At 30.1% G+C, this 16,266-nt stretch overlaps 1 protein-coding gene across 3 annotated transcripts in view; it reads right to left on the reverse strand.

The window, feature by feature from the left end:
* Positions 1 to 16,266, reverse strand: part of LOC145252464 (protein bicaudal C homolog 1-B-like) — a 481,249-nt gene that overhangs the window by 19,956 nt on the left and 445,027 nt on the right. For all 3 annotated transcript variants that reach the window (XM_080111880.1, XM_080111881.1, XM_080111882.1), the window contains 4 exons: positions 13,579 to 13,716; positions 8,905 to 9,072; positions 6,819 to 6,875; positions 4,399 to 4,540 (listed from right to left, as the gene is read on the reverse strand). In XM_080111880.1, the coding sequence (XP_079968006.1) occupies positions 4,399 to 4,540; positions 6,819 to 6,875; positions 8,905 to 9,072; positions 13,579 to 13,716 (505 nt within the window). The remainder of the gene's footprint in view (positions 1 to 4,398; positions 4,541 to 6,818; positions 6,876 to 8,904; positions 9,073 to 13,578; positions 13,717 to 16,266) is intronic.

The raw sequence follows: 16,266 nt of genomic DNA on the forward strand, positions 1-16,266 counted from the left end.
AACGCGCTCAAATTAGAAAGTGAAAAGATTGACACCCACCTTCCCTCCCCTTCAATGTACAAAAAAAAATGGAGGAAAACAAATAACGAATTACATCACCTTAGACTCTTAAAATTGATTCACAAAAATTAACATTAACCAACATTTTTTTTTTCTTTTTTGAGATGTTGATTATTTGTATTATTTGGATTCTTCAGACTACTGTTTTCATCTTGAGTGTTATTTTCACAACGTTTTGGTAGATGTAACCTTCGACCTTCTTCAGGTGTATTTTGTCAGAGAACACTGATGGAGAGTAAGAATACTCAAAGATATATATATGACTACTTCATTTAATCACATAAATATATGAAAGTATAATTTTATGCATAAACTTTAAGTATTTACTTCAACAATGCTCAATACATAGTAGAGCTAAGTAGTAAGTTATAAAAATATATATGACAATTAAGCTACACAGAATATTCCGCATTTCATCCACGTTAGGATTGGATTGGATTGAATGGGTTTAACAACTTTTTCAGCCTTTTTTTTGGGGAGGGGGGGCATTAAAAGTCGGAAGAATTTTTCAAGAGAGATTAGTTGTATGCATATTTCAGATGTTGTATTTATCGTTGAATATGTATATATGGATGTCTTTAGGTTTTCTTAGATTTTCATATATAGATTTATTTTTTTTAGGTATGAGAGGATATTCATTGGGTTGACTTTTTCAAAAAGGTCCTCCATATTGTTTTCCACATAGTATAGTTTTCTGGTTGGGGCAAGGTCAGTAAATTGTACTAGGATATGTTCCACTGTGAACCTCTCTTGGCATGGGATGTATTCTGGTGCTGATTCTTCATTGAGTATATATGAGTGGGTTATATTGGTGTGTCCTATGCGTAGTCGAGTCAGTATTATGTCTTCTCGGTGTGATCTTTTGGTGTTTGGACATCGTTCCTTAAGTTTAGGTTTTATAGAGTATAGTTTGCTGCTTTCATATTGATTCCATCGTAGTTGCCATTTTCTTTGAATGTGTGCTTTTATCTGGGGTCTAATGTCAGTATGAGGAATCTTATAATTGTCAGTTGGGAGATGTGAAGATTTTTTTGCAGCTGTATCTGCCCTGTCATTGCTTTTGATTCCCACATGACTGGCAATGATCCAGACAAAAATCATGTTTTTGGTGGTTGAGAGGGTATTGATTTTTTCTAGTAACTTTATTGGTAGTGGATTCTCTTGTTTTTGGTTTTGTATAGATAGTAAGACTGATAGAGAATCGGTGAGGATGATGAAGTTTTTGGTAGTTTCCTCTGAAATTATGTCAAGTGCTAGCTCAATAGCTATAGTCTCTGCAGTGAATATAGATGCTTTGTTTTAAGTTTTTTCTTCATTGTGGTATTATGGTAGGTTGCTGCACATCCGGTGTGATTATTGCTTTTGGATCCGTCTGTGTAGAGAAAGGTGTAGTCTGGATATTGTAATTTTAAATGTTGAAGTTCGTGATGGTATTCAATAGGGTTTGTGGTAAATTTAGTTTTTTTGCTTAGATGCAGTTTTATTTCTGCTTGTTTCATGGTCCATGGGGCGTTTTAGGTATGAAGTTTTGAATGCTGGAGATTGGTATTTTGGATTCTTCAATGCTTTCCTTCATTTGGAGACCAAAAGTTTTGATGGTTTTTCACCTCATGTTGAAGAGTTCTTCATATTTTGGATAGAAGGTGCATTGGTATGCTGGGTTGTTTGGGCAGGATTTGAGTTTAAGTAAGTATTGAAGAGCTAACTTTTCACGCCTTAGGTGTAGGGGGGGTTTGTGCGCTTCTGAGTATAGACTGTTCACAGGGGAGGTTCTGTATGCTCCTAGGGCCAATCTTAGGCCGGTATGGTGTATAGGGTCTAGGCTTTTTATATATAATGTTCGAGTTGATCCATATATGAAACAACCATAGTCTAACTTTGAGTGGACTAGTGCTCTGTAAAGTTTAAGGAGTGTTTCCCTGTCTGCACCTCAAATCAGTATGTGCTACGACTCTCAAAAGATTTAAAGCTTTGTTACATTTTTTTTTTTAAAGATAATTTATGTGTGGGATTAATGCCAACTTTTTATCAAAAAAAATCCCCAAAAATTTGTTACTGGTCAGTAACGGGTATAGGCGTTCCTTCCATGGTTAGGAAAAAAAGTTTTGGTAAGTTGGTAGGATCGAACCCGAAGCCCTGAGGCAAAGTTGGAAAATAAAATGTGAAAAAAACATGAACCATTCGCCCAGCCAGAATGAGTTACTGAAAGATGTTTGAATCTAAGTAAGAACAAAATTGACAGGTGCCCGCACGGAAGTCGTAGAGTTAAGATTTTGTGCGAGCGTTATGACGACGAGGACGTAAGCAGTAGCTATTCAGCAGTTGTTTTTAATAAGGTCAATGACCAGGTTTGTTTGTTATAATCAAAACATCGAAAAAAAAAACACAAAAAAACTAACGTAAGGCAAACGAACGATGTTAAATGTAAAAATCTGAAAAACAAAAACAAAAAAGAAAACAGAAAAATGAACGTTAAAAAAAACACGTGAAAAATGGCTTAAATAAGCCTGTTTCGATATTAAAATTTAAAAAATCAGTGGGTACCCAGGTGTTTTTGGATGTGTGGTCGGGGGTGGATAAGCGAAGTAAAAAAAAAAAAAACAGAAAACAGAACGTTACATGAAAAATGGCTTAAATAACACTGGTTCAATACTTAAATTTAAAAAATGGAAAAAAAAAAGAGGACATCTCACACCACGATTCGAACCCAAAACGTTTAGATAATGACCCAACGTGCTAACCAACTGAGCTAACACGACATACATGAAATTTAGTCAGTTCTTCAACTATTTAAAGTAAATCAGGTCATGACGTTAGATGACGCATGCGTAGAACAGTCGTCGTCATGAGAGGACCGTTTTTGTTGACCCCCCCCCCCAGAAAATTGTCGATTTCGGGGTGAAAAAATAAACGTTTTGGGCCAATTTTCCAATATTTTTCGGGCGAAGGATGGGGCTTCAATATGATACCAAGTTTGTGAATTTTTGTTCTGTGTGTCGAAAGTTTTTAGCGGACACACAAACACACATACATACATACATACTCGCTTTTATATATATAGACTAGCGGGGGGTATCCGGTGTGGTCCGGGTGTTTGTAGGTGTGTGTTGGGGGGGGGGGCAACCCTGTTTTTAAAAAAAAAAAAAAAACGTTGGCTGTGTATTTGTAGGTGTAAAAGAAAAAAAAAAGTTTTAGTAGGAAAGTAGGTATGAACCCCGTCAAGGTTAACACATGGAAATCCGAATAATAATATTAAGATGCTTTATAGAAAGAAAAAACCTGGATTCTTGGCAACATTCTCTGCTCTAACACGTTCAGTCCGATTCTTGAGAATTCGACTCAACTGCCGACCTCTTCACTGCCGGCCTTATATTCTCTCATTCTTATGTAAATTAAGATGCAATCGAACCTGATGATTTGTTGCCTTTTCGTGTCCCATTGGTCGGGTTTCGAGTTCGCACGTGCCACCCTTAGCAGCCCACCTCCCTGACTGCAGTCACACTTCAATTTTCCCTACAGATACAAAAAATGAATATGCAACAAAAAGATTCCACGTGCTTAGCATCAGGCAGAATTCCATGAACAGAGTTTCCTTCCAAGAATATAGAACTGATTCCCTGCAGACTCAACCTGGTCATCTTCAAAGTCAATGTTAATCAAAGAAAGAGATGGGGAAGAGTGCAAAGAGGAATGGGGAAGTGAGAAAAGAAGGATGGGGAGGTGAGAAAAGGATGGGGAGGTGAGAAAAGAAGGATGGGGAGGTGAGAAAAGGATGGGGAGGTGAGAAAAGAAGGATGGGGAGGTGAGAAAAGAAGGATGGGGAGGTGAGAAAAGAAGGATGGGGAGGTGAGAAAAGAAGGATGGGGAGGTGAGAAAAGAAGGATGGGGAGGTGAGAAAAGGATGGGGAGGTGAGGATAAAGAGACAAGGAAGAGAGAGAAGAGAGAAAAGAGAGAGGGGGAGGATGAGTCGAGAAATGTGAAGTTAGAAAAGAAAGGAGAGAAGGGGAATACAAAAAGAAGAAAGTAATATGAGACTGTGGAGGAAGAGGAGGGGGAAATTGTGGATGAAGATGGGGCAGACAAACGAGAAGACTATAAAGGGAGGGAGGGGGGGGGCGAAACATGTATATGCTCATCAAAAACCGTGCCCATAAGTAACCTTAGTTCATTCCATTCAATCTTCTCATAATATTCATCATCATTCAACTGACAATCCATCAAGCTTGTTAACCTTTATCTACTAATAGATTTTAGCCTTGATAAACGTAAATTCATAAGTAAAACAACAAGATGCAGTCAGCATCTTTACAAAAAAAAAAAAAAAAAAAAAAACTTACTGAATGGAAGAAGCCAATTCCCCATCCAGCATATTCGATTGAAGTTTGTTGATTGAAGTGCAGGGTTTACCAAGGTCAAGTAGGCCAAAGGTCAAATCGTTGTTGAATATGTCATTGAATTTACTGGAATATTGGAAATCAACTGAAGAGAAAGAAAAAACAAGCATTTTGAAAAATCAGAAAATTAATTTCAAAATTTAAAATATAAAAATAAACAGAATCGTTTGTATTTTATTATTTAATTTTTTTTTCTTTGATAAGAATTATTGGTTCTTGTCCAGAATTCCCCCTATAGTAAAAAACAAAAATGAAGAAAAGTCTGTGTGATGAAAAAACCCCCCCAAAAATATCATATTCCAAAATCCATGTAAATTGATTAAGTAAAGTAGTTTTACTTTGAAATAAGAAAATCATTTTTAAGCAATTAATGGGAATTCGTATGCATTACAATATAAACTTTGAAAGTTTTTTTTTTTTTTTACATAGCCATTACCACTTATCAAGGCCAAACGGCCATTCGAGGATAAGGGTTAAAGAGTGCACAGTAGAAATTGGACAATATAGTAATCGTTAGTAATGGAAATTCGGTAAATTTGTTAACAAGTGGAACGGCTCATCAGGAACTTGTTTACATTAGACTTGAAGACAACCATATTCTAGTCAGCTGGAAAGCAGGAAAACGGAAGACAATTCCACAGGCATGCAGTTCTAAGAAAGAAGCTTTGTTCATGGAATCTACGTTTAGGTTTAGGCACAGATAAAGAGTGGAGGGAATTATTGTTAGTGTTTTCAACTAGACGAGTGCTTCTTGTGAAAGTTTGGTGAGGAGGGACCATAGACTGAAGCTCAGTCGAACACTTTCCATGAAAATAACGATACAGCAGAGACAAACTCGCAACATCTCTTCTGTGAGATAGAGGTTGCAGGGAAGAGAAAAGGACATCTCCTACGAGACCATGAAGTCTATTTTGAACTCTATTAAGGCAGGACAAGTCCTTTCTAGCAGCTCCTGCCCAGATGTGGCAACAGTATTCCATCCTTGGATGTACCTGGCTCTTATATAGATAGAGAATTGCATCAGTAGTAAGATATCTACTAGAACGATAGAAGGATCCCACCATTTTTCCAGAGGCCTTGGCAACAGATTTGATGTACGTGTTCCATTTAAGATCAGGAGTAATGGTCAAGCCCAGAAGCCTGTCAAAACTTGAGGCCTCCTCAAGATGAGAGCCATTCATTTCAACTGATGTATTATTGCTGAATTATTTCCTTTGTTCTTTGAGATTTTATTTAAAATGGCGAGTGAAACAGTCACTTCCTCAATACTTACAAAATTTGATTTATTTATTTAAAAATAAAACTACTTGGATGAGTTTATGTGATTTTTGGAATATGACATCTTTGTTCCGTGATAAGTACATACATCATACAATTTTTTTTTTCTATACTTTTGTTTATTAAAATAGAAGGAATACAGGACAATAGCCAAAAAGACAAACATAAGCATCTCATAGATGTGAGGTCACATTTATGTGTCACATTTTGTAACAACAGCATCCACACTTTGATCCTTTGAAAATGTACATTAAGAAGACAAGGAGATTTAACAATATAAAAATAATATTCCAAACCAAATCCTATCTTTATTATACCTCAAAAATATCATATTCTAAAAATCACATAAATTGATTAAGTAGTTTTATTTTTATAAAGAAAATCATTTTTTAAGTGATTAATGGGAATTTGTAGGCATTACAGCATAAATCTCACAAGTTTGAATTATTGTCTAGTTATCTCCCTTTGTTATTTTTTAGATTGTTTTAATAACTGGCAGACACTCATAAAATTTGATTTACTTATTTAAAAATAAAACTACTTGATCAATTTATGTGATTTTTAGAATATAATATTTTTGTTTTGTCATGGGTATGTACATCATACAAATTTTTCCTTAGTTTTTGTTTTTCAATATAGGAGGAATTCTGTACAAGAAGCAAAGAACTTCCCACCAAAGAAACAAGTTGCCATAAGATTGCTTACCAGATGGCTACAACATGGTCATCTTCAAATCTAATGTCAACAAATACTTGTCATAAACCGTTCTCATAATTAAAAAAAAGCAATCTACTTCAAGAAATTCATTCATCGTTTTGAATCATCTCATAATATTCTTCATCATTTAAATGACAATCCTGTCTATTAACATTTATCCTAGAGTTGAATTTAGCCTTGATAAGTTGTTGATTCAAGAACAAAACAAAAAATGGAGATGAATGGTTTCTATGATTCTATGGATTTATTTGACAATCATATTGCATTATTTTCAATCAACTACAACATAAAGGAACGTGTCCTTTTTAGGACAAACTAACACATGTGGAACGTAACAATTCTGACAAGTTAAAAAACACACGACTTACCTGGAATATCAGAATGAATTGTGTTTGGAGAATTATTTTCTCTTGGATTCCGTAAAGCTAAAAACAAAAGAGAAAAGTAGTTTATATTCATTCAAATTAAATGTCAAAAGGGGATGGCGATAAGACTTTACGAAACTGTTACAGAAAAACGGATTCACTTTTTAATTAGAAAATAATGGTGTTGGGGCGTGGGGGGGGTCTTCCATATACATGGAGTTTTAGATTAAATTTCAGATTACAACCTGTTTTTTATTCAATCTAAAAATTGTTAACAGTTGCTTGTTCATAAAAATTGTGATGCTATAAACGCCCCCCCTCTCCTCTACCAGAGAGTGCTAGAAAGTGATTCATACAAAAATAAAGGAAAAAGTCATTAGAGGTGAAAAAAACAGTCGTTTTAATAGATAAAAATGGTAGTAGGGTGAATACCCAGACGTAGTCAAATGGGTTAGGGTTAGGTGAGTGCAGAAGTAGTCAGTTTCTATTAATCAGGTATGACAGTAACTAAGAAAAAAGACCGGACATAGGATTTCCAATTCTGAAGAAGTATTTAGAAGCTTCGAGTTAGTTTACAACAGTTTTCAGTTTGTGAGAGAGAGATTGGGCTGAGTTTTAGCTGATGATGAGATGAGCTGAATTCATCCTATCGACAAAGATGCCTCGGCAGAGAGTTATTGACCAACGTTCATGACACAACTGACTTATACGCATATCGAATTGTGTTTTGTAAGTTTGCATTGTTTTATTTTTATTTTATACTTGTAAACCAATGCTTGTCCCCTCGACAATCGCCAAGATGACATGGCTAGAATAGAAGACAAAGGAGAATAAAACCACAGCAAACAAGCACTGAGGTCAGCGATTATCGATAGTGATGGTTAGGATTCTACAAAATAAGAAATGAAGTCAAAACAAAACCAGAACATGAAAAGCAAGCGGATGAATTCAGTGTGATTCACTATACAACCCGTGACATTATCTTCCTCTTTGATCTCTTATTTCTATATCATATCACCAAAGTTAAGCAACGTTGAGCCTGGCCTGTACTAAAATGGGTGAATATTTGAGAATTTAAGGTGCTGTATATGCACCGCTTATTCTGGCATTGTTTCCAATCATCCTGGACTTCTCCTTGCCACTGGCCTTAAGCAGTACCGATTCAGGAGAGGTGTGATTGGGATTGCACAACCCTTGCCTCACAATTACAGCTACCCTTATAGAGGGTGTATCCATTGTCTCTTGAGACTGAACAAAGGTGATGATTTCTATATTTAGAAAGTGGGAACAATTATTGCATTGATAGGGGGATTAAAACACCAAATTCACATAAAAAAAAAATTTCTAATATAATAAGCGTGCCTATCCACTTGGCATCCTAAAGTTAACTAATTTGCATATTGCTTTGCAAAATGATATCTCATTAATACGCTATTCATTCTTTTGTTTTTATTTTTATTTATTAACTCTTGTTCACCCCAAAAAAAAGCATTCTACTACTTGGAAATAAGGAGCTAGTATTTGGGATCATGTTTACTGGGGAACTATGTAAGGAGATGAACGAGATGTCTGTTCACATTAATTTAAACTTCTGTCTGTTAATGCAGTCAGGGAAGCAGGAAGCAGGGAGAGAGTTCTAAAGTCTAGCAGTCTCTGGAAATAAACTATCAACGTAGAAGGTTTTCCGGGTTTTTGGTACCTCAACAGTGAAGGGGTGGGATTTTTCTACTAGACAGGTTTGTCAGATGTACATACGTCGAGAGGGTACAAATATAATGAGTTTGTTAAGATACCATGAACAAAGCTTCTTTCTTAGAACTGCACGCCTGTGGAACTCTGTTCCGCTTGCCTGTTTCCCTCCCGACTTCAACCTGGATGTCTTCAAGTCCAACACAAACAAATTCCTGATGAACCGCCCCCCCCCCCCTAAGTAATGACACCTTACCAATTCTCCAATACTATTGCTACACTATCCCTTTGATTACTGTACACACAATAACCCTTATCCCTGAGTGGCCATTGGGCCTTGATAAGTGGTGAACTCCATGTAAAAAAAAAAATTTTTTTAAAACTCTCTGGTGTAACTGACCTTGTTCTGTGTTTTGCGTTGTGGCTGCGATATTCGTTGCAAAGGCAACTCGGTTATTCTGATTGTATCCTTTCTGCAGTCCATTACACTGGGAGAAAATGTCCAAAGTCGAAGCCAGGGAGGTGGGTGGCGCTGTGCTCATCATCATAACAGGATGGGCATAAACACCTGGGCAGAAAAAAACAAAAACAAAAATTTTAGATAATAATGCAAACATATCTTTTTCTCGTATCTATATTATATATCTGTCTGTTCTTTTTCTTGGAAACCACTGGGCCGATTTGACTAAAATTTTGTATGGACTTTTGTTATAAAATGCAACAAATTAAGTATTATGGTATCAGTTTAATGTACAATTAGGGATTAATAAGGATTAATATTTTATTTAATGCAAAAATAAACACAGATTTAACCATATTCAATCATCAATTTGACATGAAGCAGATCAGCCCAGTAGTTTCCAAGAAAAATGGAACAGACAAAGAGGAATATATAAAATAAAAATATGAAATAGTTATTTATCATTTATAATTACTGTTGGGCCTTTAAGAAATAAAGACATTCTTAAAGTTGAGCACTGTCTGGAAAAATTGAAAAAGCTGGTCTGTCAAAAAAAAACAAACAAAAAAACAAAAAAAAGAAACAATATTTATTGATTTTATATTTGCAGTAAAACTAAAATCTAAAGATCACTTCCATGTATTTTTATGTCTGCGAAAATATGTGTACAGATTACTTGGGTTTTTACAGTAATCCAAGCTCCCTCCACACACACCTTAAAGTCTATATTTAGAAATTTAAAAAGAATCGATAATTGTATCGGAATCAGGAAAAATATTGGAATCATCCCATCACTTGTTTTTCATTAATAACCATAATCTGCAGACATTGTGGTTCACATCTTCGTAACATCTGACAAATGGTTACTTTTTTTTTTTATATTAGTGCATATTGCAAACCGGATTTCTGAAAATGTTCACTCAGGCTTCACCAGTACCTCATGTAAACTGCCGGAATATGCTGAGTGATGCTGAGAAAATCATACAAACGTAAGTAAACCAAAAATAAGATTCATTTGATATGAATAACGATTAAAAAAAATGGTAAAACAATAAAATAAAATATAACTATTAAAAAAAATGGTAAAACAATAAAATAAAATATAACTATTAAAAAAAATGGTAAAATAATAAAATAAAATATAACTATTAAAAAAAAATGGTAAAACAATAAAATAAAATATAACTATTAAAAAAAATGGTAAAACAATAAAATAAAATATAACTATTAAAAAAAAAATGGTAAAACAATAAAATAAAATATAACTATTAAAAAAATGGTAAAACAATAAAATAAAATATAACTATTAAAAAAAAATGGTAAAACAATAAAATAAAATATAACTATTAAAAAAATGGTAAAACAATAAAATAAAATAACTATTAAAAAAATGGTAAAACAATAAAATAAAATATAACTATTAAAAAAAATGGTAAAACAATAAAATAAAATATAACTATTAAAAAAATGGTAAAATAATAAAATAAAATATAACTATTAAAAAAAAATGGTAAAACAATAAAATAAAATATAACTATTAAAAAAATGGTAAAACAATAAAATAAAATATAACTATGAAAAAAAAATGGTAAAACAATAAAATAAAATATAACTATTAAAAAAAAAATGGTAAAAAATAAAATAAAATATAACTATTAAAAAATGGTAAAACAATAAAATAAAATATAATTATTAAAAAATGGTAAAACAATAAAATAAAATATAACTATTAAAAAAAAATGGTAAAACAATAAAATAAAATATAACTATTAAAATAAATGGTAAAATAATAAAATAAAATATAACTATTAAAAAAAAAATGGTAAAACAATAAAATAAAATATAACTATTAAAATAAATGGTAAAATAATAAAATAAAATATAACTATTAAAAAAAATGGTAAAACAATAAAATAAAATATAACTATTAAAAAATGGTAAAACAATAAAATAAAATATAATTATTAAAAAAAATGGTAAAACAATAAAATAAAATATAACTATTAAAAAAAATGGTAAAACAATAAAATAAAATATAACTATTAAAATAAATGGTAAAATAATAAAATAAAATATAACTATTAAAAAAAATTGGTAAAACAATAAAATAAAATATAACTATTAAAAAAAAATGGTAAAACAATAAAATAAAATATAACTATTAAAAAAATGGTAAAAGAATAAAATAAAATATAACTATTAAAAAAAAATGGTAAAACAATAAAATAAAATATAACTATTAAAAAAATGGTAAAACAATAAAATAAAATAAAATATAACTATTAAAAAAAATGGTAAAATAATAAAATAAAATATAACTATTAAAAAAAATGGTAAAACAATAAAATAAAATATAACTATTAAAAAAATGGTAAAACAATAAAATAAAATAAAATATAACTATTAAAAAAAATGGTAAAATAATAAAATAAAATATAACTATTAAAAAAAATGGTAAAACAATAAAATAAAATATAACTATTAAAAAAAATGGTAAAACAATAAAATAAAATATAACTATTAAAAAAATGGTAAAACAATAAAATAAAATAAAATATAACTATTAAAAAAAATGGTAAAATAATAAAATAAAATATAACTATTAAAAAAATGGTAAAACAATAAAATAAAATAAAATATAACTATTAAAAAAAATGGTAAAATAATAAAATAAAATATAACTATTAAAAAAAATGGTAAAACAATAAAATAAAATATTACTATTAAAAAAAATGGTAAAACAATAAAATAAAATATAACTATTAAAAAAAAATGGTAAAACAATAAAATAAAATATAACTATTAAAAAAAAATGGTAAAACAATAAAATAAAATATAACTATTAAAAAAATGGTAAAACAATAAAATAAAATATAACTATTAAAAAAAAAATGGTAAAACAATAAAATAAAATATAACTATTAAAAAAAATGGTAAAACAATAAAATAAAATATAACTATTAAAAAAAATGGTAAAACAATAAAATAAAATATAACTATTAAAAAAATGGTAAAACAATAAAAAATATAACTATTAAAAAAAAAATGGTAAAACAATAAAATAAAATATAACTATTAAAAAAATGGTAAAACAATAAAATAAAATATAACTATTAAAAAAAATGGTAAAATAATAAAATAAAATATAACTATTAAAAAAAATGGTAAAACAATAAAATAAAATATAACTATTAAAAAAAATGGTAAAACAATAAAATAAAATATAACTATTAAAAAAATGGTAAAACAATAAAATAAAATATAACTATTAAAAAAAAAATGGTAAAACAATAAAATAAAATATAACTATTAAAAAAATGGTAAAACAATAAAATAAAATATAACTATTAAAAAAAATGGTAAAACAATAAAATAAAATATAACTATTAAAAAAAATGGTAAAATAATAAAATAAAATATAACTATTAAAAAAAAAATGGTAAAACAATAAAATAAAATATAACTATTAAAAAATGGTAAAACAATAAAATAAAATATAATTATTAAAAAAAATGGTAAAACAATAAAATAAAATATAACTATTAAAAAAAAAATGGTAAAACAATAAAATAAAATATAACTATTAAAAAAATGGTAAAACAATAAAATAAAATATAACTATTAAAAAAAATGGTAAAACAATAAAATAAAATATAACTATTAAAAAAAATGGTAAAACAATAAAATAAAATATAACTATTAAAAAAAATGGTAAAATAATAAAATAAAATATAACTATTAAAAAAAAAATGGTAAAACAATAAAATAAAATATAACTACTAAAAAATGGTAAAACAATAAAATAAAATATAATTATTAAAAAAAAATGGTAAAACAATAAAATAAAATATAACTATTAAAAAAAATGGTAAAACAATAAAATAAAATATAACAAAAACCCATTGCAAGTTTTATGAATCAAATATAGTTTTATTTCTTTTTTTATTGCTTGATTAAAAACTAAATTTGGCAAGGGGAGGGGGGGTTTAATTCGTCCAATCTACAATGGTATGTTCTGACCCAAACAACTTACTTACTGTAAATTTTATTAATAAATAATGTTTTATTTTATTTTTTTTGTTTTAAATAAGTAGAAACATTTTTTTCTCACATGATTAAAACCTAATTTGTTTTGTGTGGGAGGGGGAAGGTAAGATTAGTTCCTCCAATCATTAATGGTATGTTCCAAACCCACTTCACATTCTCTTCTTCAGATTATTTTTTTGTGGCCATGTCCTGCACCTCATTTCAGATGGTATCAGTTCTGTTGTCTGTCATCTATACTCACTCGTCCAACATAGATTTAATTGCTGTGTGCTGCTCCATGATTTAAAATCAATAACTAAAAAAGTTTTTTTTTAAATTTTTCTTCCAATTTATCCAAAATCATCTGCTTGGCTTCTTATAGGCTAATCACATTTATTCCTGCTTTCTGATTGGCTGATCAACTTGACCAGAGCTCTACATATTCTGATGGTTTGCAGACATTTATAAGAATGCAGTTCACAATATGCATTAGCACGAATATTTTTGTTTTCTAATTACATAATAAAGTTAGCAGAAAAACAAAAATAATAAATTAAAAAAAAAAACATAAATGTGATCTGTACATACCTGGTGGCGGTTGTACCCATTGACTAGAAGGACAAGCATGATTTGGACTGTTAGCAGGGCTGAGCATTGGCGGTAGATTGTGGTGACCATTCACCATCATATTTGTATTGACCGTGAGAATGTTGGGATTCATAATACCTAGGAGAAAATAATTTAAAAATTACAAGAAAATAAGTTTAAAATTACCAAAAAAAAATTTTAATTAAAAAAAATAATTTAAAAATTAAAAAGTAATTTAAAAATTAAAAAATTTTTTTTTTAAATATAATTAAAAAATTAAAAGAAATAATTTAAAAAATTGAAAAAATAATTGAAAAAATTGAATAAAAAATAATTGAAAAATTGAAAAAAATAATTGAAAAATTGAAAAAATAATTTTAAAAATTGAAAAAATAATTTTAAAAATTGAAAAAATAATTTTAAAAATTGAAAAAATAATTTTAAAAATTGAAAAAATAATTTTAAAAGTTGGAAAAAAATAATTTAATTGAAATGATGTAGTAGTAGTAGTAGTAGTAGTAGTAGTAAATTTGAGGGCATATTTTTTATGGAAATCACTCCAGACAAGGCATGAAGCTACTTGATGTAAGGAGTTAAAAATAAGTGTTTGATACAGAGATTCCAACCTAGAAAACAGCAATTCTTTCTTCTTTGTCAGAAACAAAAGGACAAAATGAGGGAAATGAGAATTATGCGGCTGCCAAAAATAAACACAAGATTCATTTTCTATTTTCGTGATTTTAATGTTTATAGTTTAGCACTCCTTAAAACAATGAAGAATATAAATTGAACCTTGTAACTTTCGATTCCTTTATTTTGTCCTTTAGTCCTCACATTCCATGAGTGATGTTTCTGACAAAAAGGGAAAAAAATTGCTGTTTTCTGGTTTAGAATCTAACGAAAAAGCCAAAAGCTCACTAAAACTTGTAAAATAAGTAATATGAAAATTCCACCGATTACAAGCAAATAATTTCATCATGAAGAAATGGCAAGAACAATGAAACGACTGTCAAAACATGTTTTCAAAATAAAACCCATCATAAAAGAATGGTTACAAGAATCAAGACGCAGGGAAGAAGTAGTTTTGTTCCACATCTGCATCGGACACATAACCCTGCTAAAAAAATGAACACCCTCCAGAATGCTTGGCATGCAAAGAACCCTTTATGGCAAAGCACTTTCTTTTAGAACTGTAGCAATCTCATACATATCTGTCAACATTATTACAATGTCAACAATATAAAATATTTGAAAACATAAATCTTAACAAAATATTAACATTTTTGAAAAAAATAAACTTATACAAAAGAATATAATTTTAATTCAATTCAACTTGACTTTAACCAAACTTATTGGTCATTTTTTTTACCTTAAAGTATTTTAGTATTTTTTTAGCTACTTACATCAAATCACATCATGCATAATCCAGAGCAATTTCCATTAAAAAAAAAAAAATTAAAAAAAATAAAAAAACAATGGACTATAAAAAGGCTGTTGCAAAAAAGGTGGGTTCCCCCTATCGTGCTAGAAGACTACTCTCACCTGAGAGTATCCTGTACCTCTACAAGGCCACTATTCACCCATGCATGGAGTGTTGTTACCACATCTGGGCTGGTGCATCTGCCACTAGTCTCTCCCTCTTGAATAGGGTCCAAAAAAAGAGTCTTCAATCTAATCGGTCCCATTTGGTCAACTAAGCTTCAACCCCTGTCCCATTGTCGCAATATTGCATCCCTGTGCCTGTTTTACAAATATTTTAATGGAATGTGCTCTAATGAACTCGTTGCACTATTGCCCCCTCAATATACATATCCCCGACAAACCCACTTCACAACAAAATCTCACCCCTTCACTGTTGAGGTCCCTAAATGACAGAAAGCTTTCAACTCTAATAGTTTCTTCCATCAAACAGCTAGATTTTGGAATTCTCTTCCTACTATCTGCTTCCCTGACTCTACTGATATGCAAAAGTTTAAATGTAATGTAAACTAACATCCTGACTCTACTGATATGCAAGTGTTTAAATGTAATGTAAACTAACATCCTGACTCTACTGATATGCAAGTGTGTAAATGTAATGTAAATCATTGTTTTATCGTTATTTCCATGGCAGGTGCTCGTCTGAACTCCAATCTCTGGTCCCCCTCGTCAATCTTTCACGAAAAACACCCGTCTAGCCGAATCCACTGTGAAAAATTTCCCCCACTCTTTATCTGTGCCTAAATCAAAACGTGGATTCCATGAACAAAGCTTCTTTCTTAGAACTGCACGCCTGTGGAACTCTGTTCCGTCTGCCTGCTTCCCACCAGACTACAACTTGGATGTCTTCAAGTCCAATGTTAACAAATTCCTAATGAACCACCCCCTTAAGTAAACACTTCATCAAATCTCCACACTAACGTAATGTACTTGTAATAACCCTTATCCCTGAGTGGCTTACTGGCCTTGATAAGTGGTGATCACTGTGTAAAAAAACAAAAAAAACAAACTAACATCTTGTCAATCTTTCCGAGGCATGGTCCCAAATACTAGCCCTTACGTCCAAGTGGTGATGTGCCTTGTTGGGGTTGAATGTGAATAATAAAAAAAAAAAAAGAATTTTTAATGGATATATTATTTGTTAATCTATTTTTTTCTTGCTTAGGTGGAGAAGGTATGTATTCTATGGAATGCAATTCTATTTTTGTT

Source organism: Euprymna scolopes, chromosome 29 (assembly GCF_053919585.1).
Source record: "Euprymna scolopes isolate OS-2025 chromosome 29, ASM5391958v1, whole genome shotgun sequence".
In the NCBI taxonomy this organism is placed as follows: domain Eukaryota; kingdom Metazoa; phylum Mollusca; class Cephalopoda; order Sepiida; family Sepiolidae; genus Euprymna; species Euprymna scolopes.